Raw genomic sequence first — 18689 nt, 5'->3', positions numbered from 1 at the left:
CTTAAATTAAACTTTTGAAAGAAGTATTTTAATTTTTGTATTGTATATTCTGATAACTGCATGTATAAGCTAAGACAAACTTATATCTTCAACAACTTTTTCATGAAATGTTCATTTTATCAATTTAATTATTGAATCCTACACTATAATTCTAAAAGAGGGTTTGCTGTTTATTATTATTCAGAAGTCTATCCTCCCAACCATATTCAAATTCATTGAATGATTGAAGGATATATTTTCTTTTTTTGGTCTCTTTTTCTACTGTAATTTAGTTTCTAATCTGTTCGCATGGCATGAGAGAACAACAATTAATTTTTGAAATTCAAATTTTTATAGATAGATATTGCATACTAATTTAAAATATTTCTATAAGTCTAATACTCAGAATTAGGTTCAAGAGTATTAAAAAGTTCTAAAAAACCAATTGATGATTAAATATATTTTTGGATTCTAAAAAATATGTAACAAAAAAGATACTAATTTTTTATAATTTATTTTAATACATGAAAAAAGATCACAATAAGCTATCAAATATCTTATGATGAGAATAACTCATCAAAAAAACAATTCACATAAAAAAATTTGTAATATCATAACCTCATATATAATATAGGCACTATTTCAAATACGTCCACTGAAATTGACATCCTAAAAGTATAGAAACAGACTTGCAGTGAATAGAAAAATGTATACTCCAATCCATTATAATTTAATCTCATATATGCCTATAGAATTTTGTGAAATAGTACATATAAACCAAAAAGTCAAGATAAATCACTTTCACAATTATTGGTAGATTGAAAATAAAAAGACGAAAAACAGAATTTTCGCTTTCATGATCATGATACCACAAGAAAATAAATAAAAAGTAAATTGAAAAGTAGTTATAGTTTTCTCAAATCAATCTTATCAATTAATTATAAGTTAAAACATAAATAAATAATAAAAGAAATTGGGCTCCAATAATATGATATTTAAATTGTACTTGTATTTATTAATTTATTTCCATCTATCTCTCAAAAACTCCGATTTTACTTCCCAAATAGTTAGACATAGACGATTTATCATCTTCCAAGTTATAGTTAATTATTAGTTATTTTTTTTTTATTGAGAAGGGCCAGAGGCCCAAAACAAAAAAACTAATTAGCCATTTACTATTCTCGCAAATACTCGTTGCCTCCTATAAGCTTCAATTGTTCGAACAAGAAAGGGGGAGGCAAAACAAAACGGTGGAGCCATGCCGGAAGATTATGGGCATGCTTGGCTAGAACGTCGGCACTGAAATTGGCTTCTCTCAAGACGTGTTTCACTCGGAAGTCACCTGGATTTGCCTGGAGCTCTTTAATTGCACGGATGAGGGAGGTGCTATCATAGAGGTCCGTAGATGAATGCTGCAACAGATTCACTGCACAGGTAGAATCTGTCTCTACTTGTACCTTCTCCATTCCCATATCAATTGCAATTTTAAGACCTGTGTAGATTGCCCAAAGTTCTGCTTTAGTAATGGTTACCTTCCAATGTTCATCATGAACCCTGTCATAACCAGGCCGTTCGAATCTCTGAGAATGCCGCCACACGAGCCAGAATTTGAAGTTTGCAGGACCGAGCCATCAACGTTGAGTTTGCTCCAGCCCGCTTCCGGTGGCTTCCAACCAATAAGGATCGAGTTTGTCACTCTGAGGGTTTTGATGCTTCTCTCTGTAAGGTCTAACACTTCCTCATAGTTTCTGGCCACCCCTCTAATTTCTGGGATTACTCTTTCAAAAGGGATGTTATCTTGATTGAAAATTAATTCATTTCTTTTTCGCCAGATAATATTACAAGAAGTGAGAAAGAAAGTGGGCCATGAAGTCCCACAGCTAGTGCGAGAGGTCCTAGACAGGTTATCGTAGAGCCAGTCTTGGAGATTCTGGCTAAAGAAAGGGTCCTGCAGGTCTCTATTTGAGTTGCTCATCCAAATGCCTTGGGCGTATGGGCAGTCCCTCAGCACATGGAGCAGACTCTCTTCAAGATTCGGGCATCTCGGGTAGCAATCATTATCGGTAAGCCCCCGAACACTTCTTTTTAGATTAGTTAGCAGCGCGTTATGGCTTAGGAGCCAAGCAAAGGTTCTCAGTCTCTGGGAAACCCTGGTTTTCCAGCAAATTCTATAAATTTGGTCTGAGTCCCTATCTTCAACATAGTAGCTTTTGTAGGCTGATTTGATAGAGAAAATGCCCTGAGGTTCTGGTAGCCATCCCAGGGAATCCGGTCTGAGGGAGTGGTGGGGAGCTTTAACAGTACGAATCATAACGATAATCTCCTCTGGGATTAGCTGAGCTAACCTCTCCCAATCCCAACATTCTTCTGCCGTAGCATAGGTTGCTAAATCCTCGTCAGCTCTGTCTTCCCCGATCTGTTCCATCGATAACTCGCTCAAATCTGAGATACCAGGAATCCAGTGATCTTTCCAGAATTTAATGCTTCTTCCATTTCCAATCCTTCAGATTAAATTGCTTTGAAATCGGTCCCAAATTTTAACAATACCTCTCCAAGCATTAGAGCACTTCGCTTTTTTAGTAACCTTTGGAATAAGGCTGTCCCCACAACTATACTTCGCTTTCATTACTTTCACCCAGAGAGCTTGTTCATTATGCACCAGCCCCCAAGCTAATTTCATGAGAAAAAGGTCATTGGATTCTTGAGCCTTCCGCAATCCTAGCCCTCCTAATTCCTTTGGCTGGCAAATGGTATCCCAATTCAAAAGATGAATTTTCTTGTTCTCCACATTAGATCCCCAGAGAAAGTCTCTACACATTTTATCAATTTTATTACAGACCCCCTTAGGCATCTTCATTGTTTGCATAGTATAGCTCGGAATGGTAGACAAAATCGATTGAACAAGGGTGCATCTTCCGGCAAGAGAAAGGGTTTTCATGTTCCAACTTGACAATTTGGCCTGCATCTTGTCTAGAATTGGTTGAAAGTGGTATTTTCCGCACTTCTCGTGGATGAGCGGTATGCCGAGGTACTTTCCTAAATTGCTGATTAGCGGAATACCGAGATCTTTGCTGAGCTCCTCTCTTCTGTTGTGATTAACATTCTTGGAGAAAAAGATGCAGGATTTGCTAGGGCTGACTTTCTGTCCAGAAGCTTTACAAAAGGTCTCCAAAGCTTCCTTGATTACTCAAACCTGCTCCTTGCTTGCTTCCGCGAAAAGAACGAGATCATCTGCAAAACAAAGATGAGATAGATGAGGACCATTCCTAGTTAACTTGATAGGTTTCCATTTTTTCTGCTCTATTAAGGAGTTAATTAGTTGAGAGAGTCTTTCAATACATAGAACAAAAAGATAAGGGGATAAGGGGTCTCCCTGTCTAATGTCTCTTGTTGGGTTGAAAGTCTCTGATGGAGAACCATTCCAAAGCAAACTCATAGTGGGGGAGGAGATGCAGAAGTGAATAACATTCACAATATTCTTCGGGATGCCAATATCTTTGAGAGTGTCAATGATAAAATTCCAATTTAGACGGTCATAGGCCTTCTCCAAGTCTATTTTGATTGCCATGAGTCCTTTACCACTAGCTCTCATCCTCATAGTATGGATCACCTCTTGTGCTACCAGAATGTTATCTGCACTAATTCTTCCTGGGATGAAACTGGCCTGGGTGTTAGAGACAATGTACCCCAAGTGCGGCTTTATTCTTTCTGCAATAACTTTAGTAACAATTTTATAGCAGACGTTACAAAGACTGATAGGTCTGAACTGTGCAAAGTTTTCAGGTGAGGGAACTTTAGGAATGATAGAAATTAAGGTTTGGTTTGCTCCAGCTATATTCTCAGGATTTCTAAAGATCATATGCACCCAATTCACCACCGAATCAGATACAATGTCCCAGGAATGCTGGAAAAATTTTGCTGGCAGTCCATCGCTTCTTGGCGCCTTCCAGCTTCCCATATTGAACACAGCATGTTTAACTTCTTCATGGGTAATATTTCTGCTCAAATGGTTTAACTCAGCCTCAGTCAGCCTAGGGAACTTATCTGTGACAGGAAAATCAGGTAAAAATAAATTGTAGTTATTAGGAGCATATAAAGATTTGAAAAAGGATACTCCGAGCTCCTTCAGTTCTTCCACGTTATCAATCCATTCATCGTCGCTATTTTTTAGAGCATTAACGTGGTTCCTTCGTCTCCTTCCGTTAGCTTTCTGGTGGAAGTATTTAGAGTTTTTGTCCCCTAAATTAATGGTTTTACATTTAGCCATTTGTATCCAATAGCTTTCTTCTTGTACCACAATCATTTCATATTCCTTCCAAAGGTCCCTTTGCAGTTTTTCCAAAAAAGGATTATTATTAAAGGAAAGGTTTTGGTTGATGCCTTCAAGCCTGAGAAGAATTCTTTTCTTTTTCCTGAAGATGTGCCCAAAGACCTCTTTGTTCCATTCTTTGGCTTTCTCTGTGAAATGGTGAATGTTGTTGATGAGATCACCTTGTTTGCACCAGTTACTTCTCACCAAATTATTGTAGCCCTCATGGAGCAGCCAGGGCGCGAGCAGCTTGAAAGGTCTCTCTCTCCTGTTTTCCACAAGGGTGTCAAATTCTAGGAGAATAGGTAGATGGTCAGACTTCAATTTAGGTAGATGTTTCACTCCAACGGATGGAAATAAAACATTGAACTCCAAATTGCATAAGAATCTATCAAGCCTGTGTTTAATTTGATTTCTTTGCCAAGTGAACGGCGGACCAGAAAAGCCTAGATCATTTAGACCGCAATTAAGCATGCATTTTTGAAATCTGTTTGAGTCTTGAGATAAATTATGATTGCCCCCAGTTTCCTTAAGAGAAATGATAGAATTAAAGTCCCCACCAAGACACCAAGGCCCTTGATTAGTTGCTGCTATACTTTCTAGCTCCCTCCACAAGGTACTTCGCGGTCCTGGTTGGGGGCTGCCATAAATACACGTGCAATGCCAAGACTGGTTATTATTATCTTTAATCTTTAGGTGAATAAACTGTCTTTGGATATTAACAGGCTCCACCTGACAATCTTTTCCGTTCCAAAGACACCAAATCCCTCCCGAGAAGCCCTCTGCATCACTAATGCACCAAGAGTCAAAACCTAATTTGCGGATGATCCCCTCTACTTTGGTTCCTGAGACATGAGTTTCAAGAAGGATACACAATTTCAAATTATAACGATAAGTTAAGTCTCTAATCATAATGGGAAATCCTTTGGAGGAAACCCCTCTACAATTCTAAGCTAAAATATTCATAATAACCATTAAAAAACAAGGTAGAAAAAACTCCCTGAAAGAAGTCAGGAATCTAGGCCTCGATTGGCTTGACATTAGTGGCCTGTGCCACCTCCTCTATGCTTCGGAGACACTCCTCTCCCCTCTGTTGTCCCTCCATTAGGTCGTCTTTTCCTACTTTGTTGCTGGATTCTCCTGGATTCTCCATAGGTTATAGCCGAGCAGTCCCTACAATTCTCTTTCCCAGCAAGCAATAACCAGGCAGAATATGAAGCCCTCCTAGCAGGGCTAAAGCTCGCCCGGGATTTGGAAATAACTCAGCTCACTGTATATTGTAACTCACTACTTGTCGTCTAGCAGATCAAAGGCGACTTCCAGGTAAAAGATCCTTTGTTAGAGAAGTACTGGCTCATAACAAAGGATCTCATTTCAAAATTTCAGAAGCTTGAAATTATACACATAAATAGAGAACAAAACACAAGAGCTGATGTTCTCTATAAATTAGCCACAACAAGGCTAACACCACATACATCAACACTTTCACAACTGACACTCGAAAAACCGAGCTTTGAACTAAATAGTGTGTTGAGTATTATACAGGTGAAGGACTGGAGAACACCTTTTCTTCAGTATATCAAGACAGGAGCCATCCCAAAAGATGAACAAAACGCGCAACTCTTCCGAAGAAGAGCAAGCTACTACACGGCAATAGGAGACAATCTATATAGAAGAGGATTCTCACAACCTCTCTTAAAGTGCCTCAACAAAGACGATGCCGAAATAGTAATGGCAGAAACACACGAAGGAGTATGCGGAAACCATATTGGTGGCCGAGCTCTATCAGCCAAGATATTGCGAACAGGATACTACTGGCCAACAATAAAAAGAGATTGCATGACCAAAGTAAGAACATGCGACAACTGCCAGAAGCATGCTAATGTCTCAACGACACCCGCCGAGAAGTTGCATACCTTCGAGGTAAGTTGGCCTTTCGATAGATGGGGACTAGATATCCTCGGCCCCTTCCCGAAAGCGCCAGGATAGGTAAAGTTTCTCTTGGTATCAATAGATTCCAAATGGATTGAAGCACAACCCCTGGCACGTATCACGGCCGAAAAGGTAAGGTCTTTCCTTTGGAAAAACATCATATGCCGTTACGGCATACCAAGGGAAATAATTTCCGACAATGGAAGGCAGTTCACAGACCACAATCTCGCTACTTTTTTACAAAACTTCAACATTAAACACCATTTTAGTTCGGTTGAACATCCTCAAACAAATGGCCAGGTAGAATCGGCTAACAGAGTTATTTTGCAGGCCCTAAAAAAGAAGTTAGATGACGTAAAAAGTGAATGGGCAGACCTCGTACCAGAAGTCCTCTGGGGGTACAACACGACAATCCAGTCAGCAACAGGAGAAACCCCATTCAAACTAGTGTATGGGGCCGAGGCCCTCATACCCGTAGAAGTCGGAACGACTAGCTTGAGAGCCGAGCTATATGATGCAAGCAAAAACAACAACAAACGACTAGCAGACCTAGACCTAATTGACGAAGAAAGGGAGATAGCAACAATAAAACAGCTAGCAATGAAGCAGTTCATACAAAAGCGACACAACAAAAAGGTCAACCCGAGGACGTTTGAAGAAGGAGAACTTGTCCTCAGAAAGACAGAAGAGGCAAGGAAACCACAAATACATGGAAAGTTAGCAGCAAATTGGGAGGGCCCGTTCCGAATTTCTAAAGTGCTCGGCAAAGGAGCTTATCAACTAGAAACATTACTAGCTAACCCTGTATCAGGAAACTGGAATGTATCCTCCTTGAGGAAATATCAATCATAATGTACATCAAAGCGGATGAAGGTACTCTTTTTTCCATTTTGAGGTTTTATCCCAATAAAAAAGGGTTTTACTCAAAAGGGTTTTAATGAGGCCGGACGCCTTACCCAGTCAATTCAACGCGATAAATTCAAACACTAAACAACAGATATACTCTACTATGACTATGATTCATAAATCCGCGGCAATACCAAATACGTATCCAGACATATGCATATACAAACATACATATAAAGTCAAAACGGATCAGCCGAGCTCCATACTCGGCAAAAGTCTTAACAAACAAAACAGTCATAATCAGTCAAAATACGCAAAACAAACTTCCAAAACGTCAGCAAAACAATCAAACCCCAAAAGCACTATTCTATCTTATCCCCGATACTTGAACTGTCACTTTGTTTGTCAGCTTCATCGTCAATCAGCTCGCCATTAACAATGATCTTCGTCGCATCAAGTTTGGATGCATCGACCTCAGGGAACAAAGCTCGGACTTGATCTGAAGCTCGCTCGAAACCCTGAGAAAAAGCTTCATACACCTCACCTTCTAACTCTTTCACTCGAGCTGCCAAACGACCATTATCAGATTTCAAAACTTTACCAGCCTCAACCACCGCACCATGAAGACGCCTTTCCTCGGCAAGTTCCTCCTCCTTCCCTTTCAGAGAAGAAGAAAGCTCAATAATCCTCTTCTCTTTCTCTTGAATGGCAGCAGAAAGCTCAGAGATATCAACAGAATCCTTAACTTCAGATTCAACAGCAAGCTCTTAAAACCTTCCAATAGCAACAACCCGAGCACCAATAACCTGTGACAAAAGCCATAAAAATCAGAAGCATTACACATAAAGGTAAACACGAACAAAGAGGCCAAAGTTACCTGAAGAAAACGACTCATCCCAGGGCGACCAACCTCTTCAATCATCTTAAAGTCATCAGGGAACCGACAAACCTCGTCGGCAAGAGTAGCGAAAGGAAAGAACCTCGACCATAAAGACCTCATGTTATCACCCTCCCGGTAGAAATGAAGCCTCTTCTGAGACTCATACGCCGCTTCCACAATAGGAAGGGCAGGAGAATTCTCTTACTCTCAGCCTTCTCTGCACGAGTCTTAGGCCTTTTTCCCTTCAGACGAGGATTGGCCACAGTTTGAGCAACAGCATCACCACCCTTACCCGCATTAGTCGTTGACCCTTTTTTTCTCGTTTTTCTTCCTCTGACTGAAAAATGACTTCAGTCCAGCAGTGGTGATAGTGGGGGCTTTTTCAGCTGCAAACAAAACCACAAAAACAAAGAACGTCAGTAATAACCATGCCACCATACCAGGAAACAAGGCTAAAACTATTTACCTAGATAATCCAAAACAGCCTCCTTATCTGAGTCCCACTTCAACAAATCCACAACAGACAACAACCCTACCGACTCCTCTAATAAAAATTCCAATACAACATTGTCATCAAAAACCCTATCATCAACGTCAAGCACCTGGGCAGGCTCGGGAGACCAAGAAAGGGGAAATCTCTCCTCTAAGAACTCATTCAAATAAAAAGGAAACTCATCTTCGACACTTCTAACCTTAACAAACATCGTTTTAAAATCTTTGAACGACGACTTATATAGGGAAAACACTGACCGACGCGGATGGCTATTAAGGTTTACCCACAAATCACGCCTGACCCCTTTCGATTGAAACAAGGAAAAGAAAACCCTCAAGGAAGGAGGATGCTCCAGAATGCTCATCAAGATCTCAAAAGCACGAACAAAACCCCAAGAGTTAGGGCGTAACTGGGAAGGAGCACAATTCAACCAAAACAACACACCACATTCAAAATCCGTAAAAGGGAACCTGACACCAAGCTCAGTCAGTAAGCAAGAGTAAACGTAAAAGTACGACCAACCCTCAACTCGCTCGCACACACGATCCCCTTCCTCACATGGCAAAAGCTCTATCCTAATCCTATGACCCTCCCTAACCCACACATCAGAGCCTAACACCTTCACAGATTCAAGATCATTAAACCTAGACACACATTGTTTTACCTGTTCACTAACCCAACTACAAGGATCGTCCTCGGCCACAATAACCTTGCCCTTTTCCATAAGAACTGAACAAACGAAAAATAGGAAGAAAACAGAAGAGAAGACTGAAATTCTTCAAAACGAACCTTTGGCACTCATTTTTTCTTCCTCCTGTGATAGCAAAAGTAGTATTGAAAATAAGGGAAGTAGAAGTTACCTATAACAAATCCCAGTAATAAAACATGGGGTAGTGAAACGGTCTCCATAACACAAGTTAAAACCGCCCCGATCTCAACCGTCCAAAAATTTCAACAAAAATCAATGGCCAGGATCACGCGGAAAACTGCACAGGGAAACTCACATCAATCATTTCAGCGCGGGAAACGAAACGGCAATTAAATGCCCACTTTCCTCCTTCCCAAGGAAATTAATTCAAAAAAACAAAACCTAAAGGCCACGACAACAAATCCAAGACCAAAGGAGTAAAAAAGCTCGCCCCTGTCCCTTCAAGGACACAGGGCGACCTTGGGGGCTATGATACGTAGCCTATAAACTCGGTCAACAGAACATATCTCGCCGAAACAGACCTCGGTCAGCTATCATATCTCACCAAACAGAACCAAGTAAATAACTAATGCCAAAGAATCTGGAAACTCCAACAGAACGCAGAATCTCAACTGACTAGGGTTAACGTTATTAGGATATTCTCGGCAAACACGGAAAATCCCTAAACAAGCTCCAACTAACTCACTCCTAACGTCTATATAAACAGATAAGTAACTACGAAGAAAGACAGGTTACAGAACATATTCACTCTCATTTTATTATCACTTTCTCTCTTAATTCACATTCTTACTTGAGCGTCAGAGTGCTTTTTGCAGGTGCTCCCGCCGCCGTGTTTCTCCTCAGCCGAAGTATCACTTTTCCATCCGAACACTGTGACCCGCTGGAAGGACTGTCATACCTCGGCAGCAACAGGACGTAACAGACATTTTGTTACGTTATTGTGTTCGCGTGACATTTAGGATACAATATTCACCGACACATCTGATATTCAACCGTGTCTTAATAAAAAATAAAAAAATTTTCTCCGGACACACCTAAATATTATCACGTGTCAGTGTGTCCAATCTTATTCATAACATATATTTTTGAAATAAATTTAGATATAGTATATATTATTATTTATTAAAACATGTCTGTGCATCATAGTGCAGCATACTGGGGACTTATGTTCTTTCATGATTTTGCCACACAAATTCTTACAACATAAGTTTACTCTGCATAACTTAGTTTCTTTCAGTCAATAAAGTATTCAGTCCTTTTTTTTCTCCAAAAGTAGCAGTCAAATCTCAACAACTAAGGTTCTTTTTCTTCAACAAGCATCAAAGTTCTTGTGAGCACGATCAATTGATCATCACCGAGTTTAGCTTCTACAAGGTACACATCAGTAGGTGAAATCAAGTTTACTTATTCAAAGATTTTTAATTTTTAATTCAATGTAAAAGCACTGGGAAATTGAATCCATTCTTGTTCTCATATGCCATTCTACTATACACAAATTGTAAAGAAGATCAAATAAGTTCATAGGACTAATTCACCAAAATAATATTTTGACATAAGTCAGTGAAAGCACCAGATACATCCTTGACTAATTTATTTCAGCATTCTGGAAGCTTTGATCTTGAAGGAGCTTTCAACTCACTGATATGATATCATAGTTCAACTTGAACTGACTGAAATTAATGTACATTACAAAGGAATTAGTATGCAATCTGAAGGGTTTATATGAGTAATAGCATAAGCAAGACTTCAGGTAATTCACTTCTGGCCAATAAGGTTTTATTTCGAATACTTAACTTTAAAGGAGCTGAATCTGGAGGGGCAAAAAGTGTAATGCTTTTAATTAAGAAATATATCAATTCATTTACCAATGACAACAGTGTCAAGACTCAAGAATACTGCTTAAGTTCTAGGAATGTGACATTTCTCTCTGACTTCTAGAGCTTGAGTTACTTTGTTCAAATTATATGCCATGTATGTGAAGACAATAGACATTATGCAATAAAACTGCTACATTTGACAATTAGAGCTGCATCCATTTCTAGAACATACAAATTCTAACTACTACAACAACCACCAGAAGTAACAACAACAACAATAAATTCTCTTTAGGCTTGAAAAAAAATTGAAATTTTGGTATCTTTCAGGACAGGTTTCAATAATGAATCCCCTTTTAGGACATAAAATCAGCTTGGTTCTTTCTTGGTTAGGCAGATTAGACTTAGGCTGACCTAAACAGGAGGCAACATAACACTTGAGAGTGAATGGTGCTAGGCATAATGCACTCTAAGGCAGAAGGAGCAACCAAATAAAAAGTAATGATTCTCACTTCTCAGGAAGAAAGGTGAGAAACTGTGCATTCCTACTATTAGAACTGTACTATGCTACATCATCATTAAGCTCTATCCATATTGTTTTTCAAGTTTCTATCAATTTAAGAACAGATGATTGCTCACATAATACAAGGATAAATCAGCGTTGAAAGAACTTACTGGTGGTCGAAAGCTAAAGCTGAAACTTGAAGGTAGTGTGCTCGATGTGCTATAATCCTCGATTTCCTTCAGATCACCGTTTTGGACAGAAGGTTCTGCTAAGGACAGGAAAAACCGTGGAATTGGAGGAATACCAACATCAAGATGTCCTTCCAAAGCTTGAACAACCTCTTTCATTGTTGGTCTATCATTCTCATCATCTTGAATGCACCAACAACCAACCTTGCATGCTCTAATCAGCTCTTCTGCTCTGAATTTGCCTTGTAGTTTGGAATCTACTAAAGGCAGAACATCCTCCCCATTGTTCAATGCATTGAAAACAATTGCCGGGAAATAACTAGCTAGATCGTCATTTACTATATCCATGTTCCTTCTACCTGAAATGATCTCAAGAAGGACCTGGCCGTAGCTATACACATCAACTTTTGCAGTGATTGGGACACCAGAGAACCACTCTGGTGCTAGATAGCCTCTTGTTCCTCTCATGGTGGTAAGAACCCGGCTGAAGTCTCGGCCTAGAAGCTTCGCCAAGCCAAAATCCGCAACTTGAGGATTAAATTCAGCGTCCAACAAAATGTTCTCCGGCTTGATGTCGCAATGAATGATGCAGTCTCTACAATGCTCATGTAGGTAAGCTAAACCTTTGGCAGTGCCAAGAGCAATATTGTATCTAGTTCCCCAATCTAAGACATTAGAATCACTCTGGAACAAGTGAGATTCTAGAGAACCATTTGGCATGTAATCATAAATTATGAATCTCTGGGAACCTTGTAAGCAGAATCCAAGTAAGCGAACAAGATTTTTGTGCTGGATCAGCCCTACCGTGTTGAGTTCTGCTCGAAGCTGTTTTTCTTCTTGAAAGTGTCCTCGAAGTTCCTTGACAGCAATGAAAGTTGAATCAGGGAATTCCCCTTTGTAAACAGTGCTGAAACCACCTTTCCCAAGCTTAATTGTGAAGTTTCTAGTTGCTTTTCTCAAATCTCTGTAATTGTACGGCTTCAGTGTATCTCCTGCCATTGCATTAGATGAAGTGGTAGTGCCTCTTTTCCACAGCCTTATCAGCAAAATGGCAATAGCAACCATCACACTAGCAAGCCCAATTGCTGCCACCACAATCACCCAAGTAACATTCTTCCTTCCACTATGTTTGCCATTCACTCTTGTATCCTCATTTCCACTGTGAAGGTCACATTTTTTGTGGTCCACGGGGATGGTAACCCATTCGTTTTTATCATCCGACCACCAGAAAAGTTTGAGGTTTCCAGATCCATCTAACACATATCTAGCAAGACAGGATGAGAGAGAGTAACATGAAAATGTTACATACGAGTAATTGTCTGAGTATCCTATAAAGTTAAATTCAATAACATACGTGTAATATATGATTCCTTGAAACCGATCTATGAAGAATTTAGACTCCATAAAACCATCATTTTGTAACAATTGGACCTCAGCTAAATCCGCAGAAACTCTACTCACCTCAGCAGAGAAGTTGCCAGTTGATGGATTAGGTGCATGAAGCCAAGATTTCAGAACCTTTTTAATACCTCTGTCGTTATCATATCCCCACTTCGCATAAGGCAGCAAGGTATCAGTTAGGTAATCAAAGCTTTGCCAACTGTAGTCGTCAAGTGAGCTGCTTATAATAAAGTTTCCATCTTCCCGAAGATTAGCAGCTATCGAGTCCAAAGGACCCAAACTAAAGGAAGAGTTGGTTGACCAAACTGCATCACCGGTGGAAGTATAGAGAGAGAGATTGCCATGCTTGTCAAGTTCTAACCATGAAGAGTATGGATCAGATATAGGATGATCCCTGTTGGCTACCCACACCACTGTTCTTTCTGGCGTTGGTAACCCTTTGTACCATATCCCTATGTAACAATTCCGAGAGTTGTTACCTGAACCTGATGTTGAGAAGAAACCCATTTCAAACATTTCTCCATCGGAAACTAGAGTTTCGCTTCCTGAAAGTCTCTGCCCTGGAAAGATGCTATCAGATTCAATGGATACATGGAACCAGAACGACATGAGAAAGAGCAGAACAAGATCAAACTTGAACACCCATGACCCCATTTCTCTTCTCTATGATTCAGTTATCTTCTTGTCCAATGATAGAATCAAAATATGCATAGCATTCGTTGACTTATGAGTTGACTCGTGACGCCTATCTAATATAAAAGATAGAAAAGTCTTGCATGGTGGCTTATTATATCATACCTGGATGAGCATGTGTCATGAAGTTGTGGCGAAACAGATCAAAAGAGTTTCAAATACGTGTAACTCGGTTAGTGTTTATGTTGAAAAGTTGCATAGTTTCAGTATGCAACCTAAGAAAGCCGAATAATGTGAAAGAAATTTCCGGTGTACTTGACAAAATACGATGTAACACTTTGAATGAATTCAGCACCTCACCTCACGTTTATAAATAGTGAAGTTTATTTCCATTGAATTTTATAACGGAAAAAGTCTAGGGGCCAGCAGTTTTGTTGAATTTTGGCCAGCATGTAACCAGCAGAAAAAGGTGAGTCATTGGATGAAATCTCACACCAATCTCACACCATTAAATCATCATTGATGGCTATTTGATGGCTACCAATTACAAAAGTTGCTAGCCCCCTAGCATTGCTCTTTATAACGAGAGAAAAGAGAGACTTTTTTTTTCAGTAATATATCCGTTAAGTTATACAGTAGAAGTAGAAGTTTTTTCTTTAGAAAAAAATGTTGGTAGTCTGAAAAAATGATGGGTAATAGAGATAATAAATATCTCACGTCATAAAATCACTCGTCCCAAAAATTTAAATTGATTTTAGAGTTCATCAAGGATCGAACTCTTAACCTTTCAAATCTAGAACTCTAATACCATGTCATGATACCACTCATCCCAAAAGGATGGAAAAAGATAACACTAATGGTTATATCTCTAATACTCCCTAAACGTCCATTGTACGCATTGTACAAATATTCCATTGGCTCCCCATACTTTCCCAATGTAAAATTATATGCCGGAAATATTTTTAGGAATAACACATCTTTTATTTATCAATTCTGCTAAATAACTAATAGGGGGTCTAGCCAACTTCTGTCAATTTTCATTGGGCTGGATCCCAGTTCCCATTTTATCAAAAAAGCCATATCCCCAATTACTCATAGTAAACCTAATTCACCCTAACCAAATTGGGTTGGTCTATTGGGTTAGCTCACTAGTCCGCTTAAACAAGTATCAGGGGTTCGAATTCCGTCTTGTGCATGCAGTCGTGAAAAAAAAAAACCTAATTCACCCTAATTACCTATTGTAAACCTAACTAACCCTAACTTTCGCCGTTCATCAACGGCCCCCAAAACCTGACGGCAGCCCCACCCAACCTCCTTCTTCGTACGCGTTTTCGTCGCCGGTGTCAACCCTAGTCAGCACCACCCGCGCTTCCATTGACGACCGATTGCGGGTCTTCAGAAGATCAACGCATTGCAACCACTACTGCTATAGGTCACCGTCGCCATTTCATTGAAGATGCATCCCCTTCTCCGTTGGACCACCCAATGACACCTCCATGTGCTTAGCCTCCATGCACGCCACGTCGGACTTCTCCCTATCCCGCCGAAGCATCACCATCCCACTTCGTCTCTTCTTCCTGACCAACCTTAGTCAGTGCCGCAACCAACACTGCCTCCAAGATGCATCCTGCAGGCTCTTCCTCCTCCGTCGGCGCCGTTGCTCTAACAGGTTAGTAGTAACTTACGGTTTCAATAATCAAAGGATGTTGCTGATCTGTTTAGGGTTCATATATTAGGATTAGATATTCATATAAGATGCATTTTTTTAATTTGTGGATGTTACTTTTTTGTAATATTAGACGTTAGATTATATAAATTGAACTGAATCTTCTATGATACTGGTTATTATACTTTGCTAGAGAGCTCTTGTATGCGTTAGTAATTGTTTTTGTTGAGAGAATTCGCAAGTGTGGATAAAAACAGAGTTATAAGTTTGTTTGTTTTTTATTTTCTGGATTAAAATTGAATTTGAATATGGCCAACTTAAACTTGAAGCAGTAAGATAGTCTATGTAGTAATTGTTGGACTGTTTGGGAGAAAAAATAACTAGTTATCCCTATAACTAAGAGTAATTTTTTGGAGTTCTGAATAAAAATAGTAGTTGTAATCCCATTAACTGAGTGATTTTTTTGGATGTGTCTTCTAATTAAAGTTGATCTTTTTTTTTGCACTATCCCATGGTTCAGATTATATGTATAGTTGTCAGTAATTGAATTTAATTAGTTTCGTTCAATGTTCTCTTAATTTTTGTTTGATTAACAGAGGTTGCTATTGAATGACTTTATGTTTTGTTATCCTTGTATTTTGGATATAGTTGATGCTTTCTCAGTAGTTTAGGAGTTTTGGAAAAACAAAAGGTTGAATCTTGGAATTTTTTTCTAAATTGGTGTTAGTTTATAATTTAGTAATTTATAGATTCAATGGTCTAAATTATTTAAAAATGTTTGATGTTGCTCTTGGTACTGATATACCATTCCTCGTGTTGAGTTTTCTTTTCTCTTTTTTTTCTCTCTCTCTCTCTTTTTTCCTGTGCGTGTAGTTAAAATTTGATTAATGAATAAAGTGTTTTCTCTAAACTAGATGTGGGGTGTTATTGTTTGAGCTTTAATGTGTGTTTAGTTTAGTATTAATTGGATGCTTGTGTCAGATTACATTTTTCAGTTAAACTTGTTTGCATTCCCAACCAGCGTCGAAAGTATCTAACTATTTACCCCAAACTATTTCAGCATGTTTTTGAAATCCCTTCCATGGTGAGTATCCCTTTCCGTATTAAGCAGCATTCCATGGACAAATTCGTTCGGTTTTCATGTTTTTTTTTTCTTTTTTATCCATATTGTACAATTGATTTTAAACTAATAAACCTCCATATTGTAAACGACAACTTCCCATCTTTTGACGGCAATAATGCTGCTCATGTGACCATTAAAAAATAATTCCACAGGATGAAAATCATACAACTTCGAGATTTCGTCAACAACTGCTCTATGGAGACCGTAACTGACAGAATAGAGTTCAGTCAATATTTCATCCTACTTGTCCTAAAGATGTTATTGTGTCCTACAGTGCAACATATAATTTTGCCGTGGCACATCCATGCAATACTAGATGTTTCTGATTCGAGAAAATTTTGTTGGCCATTTCATATTTTCAAGTGATTAGAACAAAACAATCAAGAAGTATTAACGTAAAAACAACAAGTCCAGTAGGAATTGCATGTTCGCTTTGCTGGTAATTTTCTTAATATAAACTATTATCCACATAGGGCTGGCAATGGGTAAGGTAGGGTAGGGTTTGACCATACCCGTGGGTTGAAAATTTTATTAAAACTCTACCCTACCCTACCCGCAGGTTGAGAATCTCTCAACCCTAACCCTACCCGCACCCTAAAATTCTAAACCCTACCCTACCCTACCCGCAGAAATATCAAATTTTTTCAAAGTAAATATAAAATTCAATCATTTCGAATTTTATATATATTAATAACATAAAAAATAAAAAATTAATGCTCTAAATTACTAAATTAACTAACTAGTTTTAGTGGTTGTTCACTTATTGTAAGTCATTACATAAAAGAGGTTGTGGGTTCAACTCTTACTTCCTTCGCTATATACCTAATTTTTATAAAATATGTGTTATATATGAGGTGCGGGTAGGGTAGGGTAGGATACACCCTAAACTTGTACCCTACCTTACCCGCAGGCATATCCGGACCATACCCTATCCTACCCGCGGCAGATCGGGTAGCCTACCCTACCCAAACGGGTTGAACCGGGTTGGATATCCGCGGGTAGGATATGAATTGCCAGCCCTATATCCACACAATTGTTCTTTGTGGCATTGGTAACCCTTTGTATACCAGTAGGGCAAAAAAGAAATGAACTAACCAAAACCATATGTATATCGTGTGGGTCTTTTATTTGAAGAAAAAAATTCTGTTAGTCTTTTTTGAGTGGATAATTCCAAAACTTCAATGGTTGGGCCCTGGTGTGAAAATCTATTACAATGTTGGATCAATAAGAGGTCATGAATTGAATCACCAAAAAAAAAAAATAAAGAGGTAATGAATTGTTAATGAATGAGAGTAATCCAAAAACAAAATTATGTGATATTTATGTGAGTTCCTATAAATTATTTTTAACAGATAAATTTTATTAATTTATGTGTTCAAACTCTAAAGAATTTGAGTGCAAATGACAATGATTCATGTGTGCAAAATTTTGGTAAACATAGGTGCAAACTATATGTTTATTGTGTGCAAAACTTCTGTAAATATGAGTACAAATTATTACCGGCTAAGTGTTGGTTAAAAATGATAATACTTGTTGGTCATGTAGTATTGTTCTTATTAAAAATCTTCATAATAGTTTTATTAATAAGATTTACTTTTTCACTTTGTGAATCCACTAAAGCTGGTATCCGCAAATCTTGAATTTATAATGTCATATCTTCGATAATTTACTTAAATAAACTAGTTGAAAATCAATCATACTAAATTGTCTTAAAACTGAATACACTGATAATTTTTTTGTCCTCTCAATATTTATATAAAATGTGGTCCTTGTACAAGATTTTAAAGAAACAAATATAAAACCTGCAAAACCACCACGACCTGTGAAGTAAATTTGTTAGTTTTTATCAACTTTTATGTTTTTTTAAGATATTAATTTGTTATTTTTATTTAACTAAAATTTTTTGTTTCTTAATTTGTATATTCATGATTATGCATATTATTTGTTAATTCTATGATATAAGTTTTAAAATTAAAGAAAAAATGGGCATTGACAAACACAAAACGTAAAAATATGAAACAAAAAGAATCACTCCTATTTTTTTAGCATATTCATGTATAATTATAGTGAAAGATATTTTAATCATAATTGGAGGGACTGAATTTAAAAAAAATTTAATTTTTTTTATATTTTTCATTACATAAAAGCAATTTAGGAATAATATATAGTTATTAAATTGATTTTATACATATATAAAGAAAAAAATCTTAA

General features: G+C 38.1%; 1 protein-coding gene across 1 annotated transcript; it reads right to left on the bottom strand.

The window, feature by feature from the left end:
• On the bottom strand, positions 10538-13970 carry LOC107629851 (G-type lectin S-receptor-like serine/threonine-protein kinase At2g19130). Its single transcript, XM_016332775.2, has 3 exons — positions 13536-13970; positions 11638-13412; positions 10538-10818 (listed from the first exon to the last, which is right to left on the bottom strand). The coding sequence occupies exons 1-3, from the start codon at positions 13708-13710 to the stop codon at positions 10798-10800; spliced, it is 1971 nt and encodes a 656-aa protein (XP_016188261.1). The 5' UTR covers positions 13711-13970; the 3' UTR covers positions 10538-10797.

Source organism: Arachis ipaensis, chromosome B03, assembly GCF_000816755.2.
Source record: "Arachis ipaensis cultivar K30076 chromosome B03, Araip1.1, whole genome shotgun sequence".
Taxonomy (NCBI): domain Eukaryota; kingdom Viridiplantae; phylum Streptophyta; class Magnoliopsida; order Fabales; family Fabaceae; genus Arachis; species Arachis ipaensis.
The sequence above is the reverse complement of the archived record's forward strand: the minus strand, read 5'-3'. Positions and strand labels throughout refer to the sequence as shown.

Bases quoted from the DNA above. Each gene is read 5' to 3' on its own strand.
- LOC107629851 (XM_016332775.2), bottom strand. From the start codon at position 13,710: ATGGGGTCATGGGTGTTCAAGTTTGATCTTGTTCTGCTCTTTCTCATG. The intron at 13,413-13,535 runs GTAACAACTCTC...CTTCATGGTTAG, and splicing joins CTTCTCAACATCAGGTTCAG to AACTTGACAAGCATGGCAAT. The intron at 10,819-11,637 runs GTAAGTTCTTTC...CATTAATTTCAG, and splicing joins GCTTTAGCTTTCGACCACCA to TCAGTTCAAGTTGAACTATG.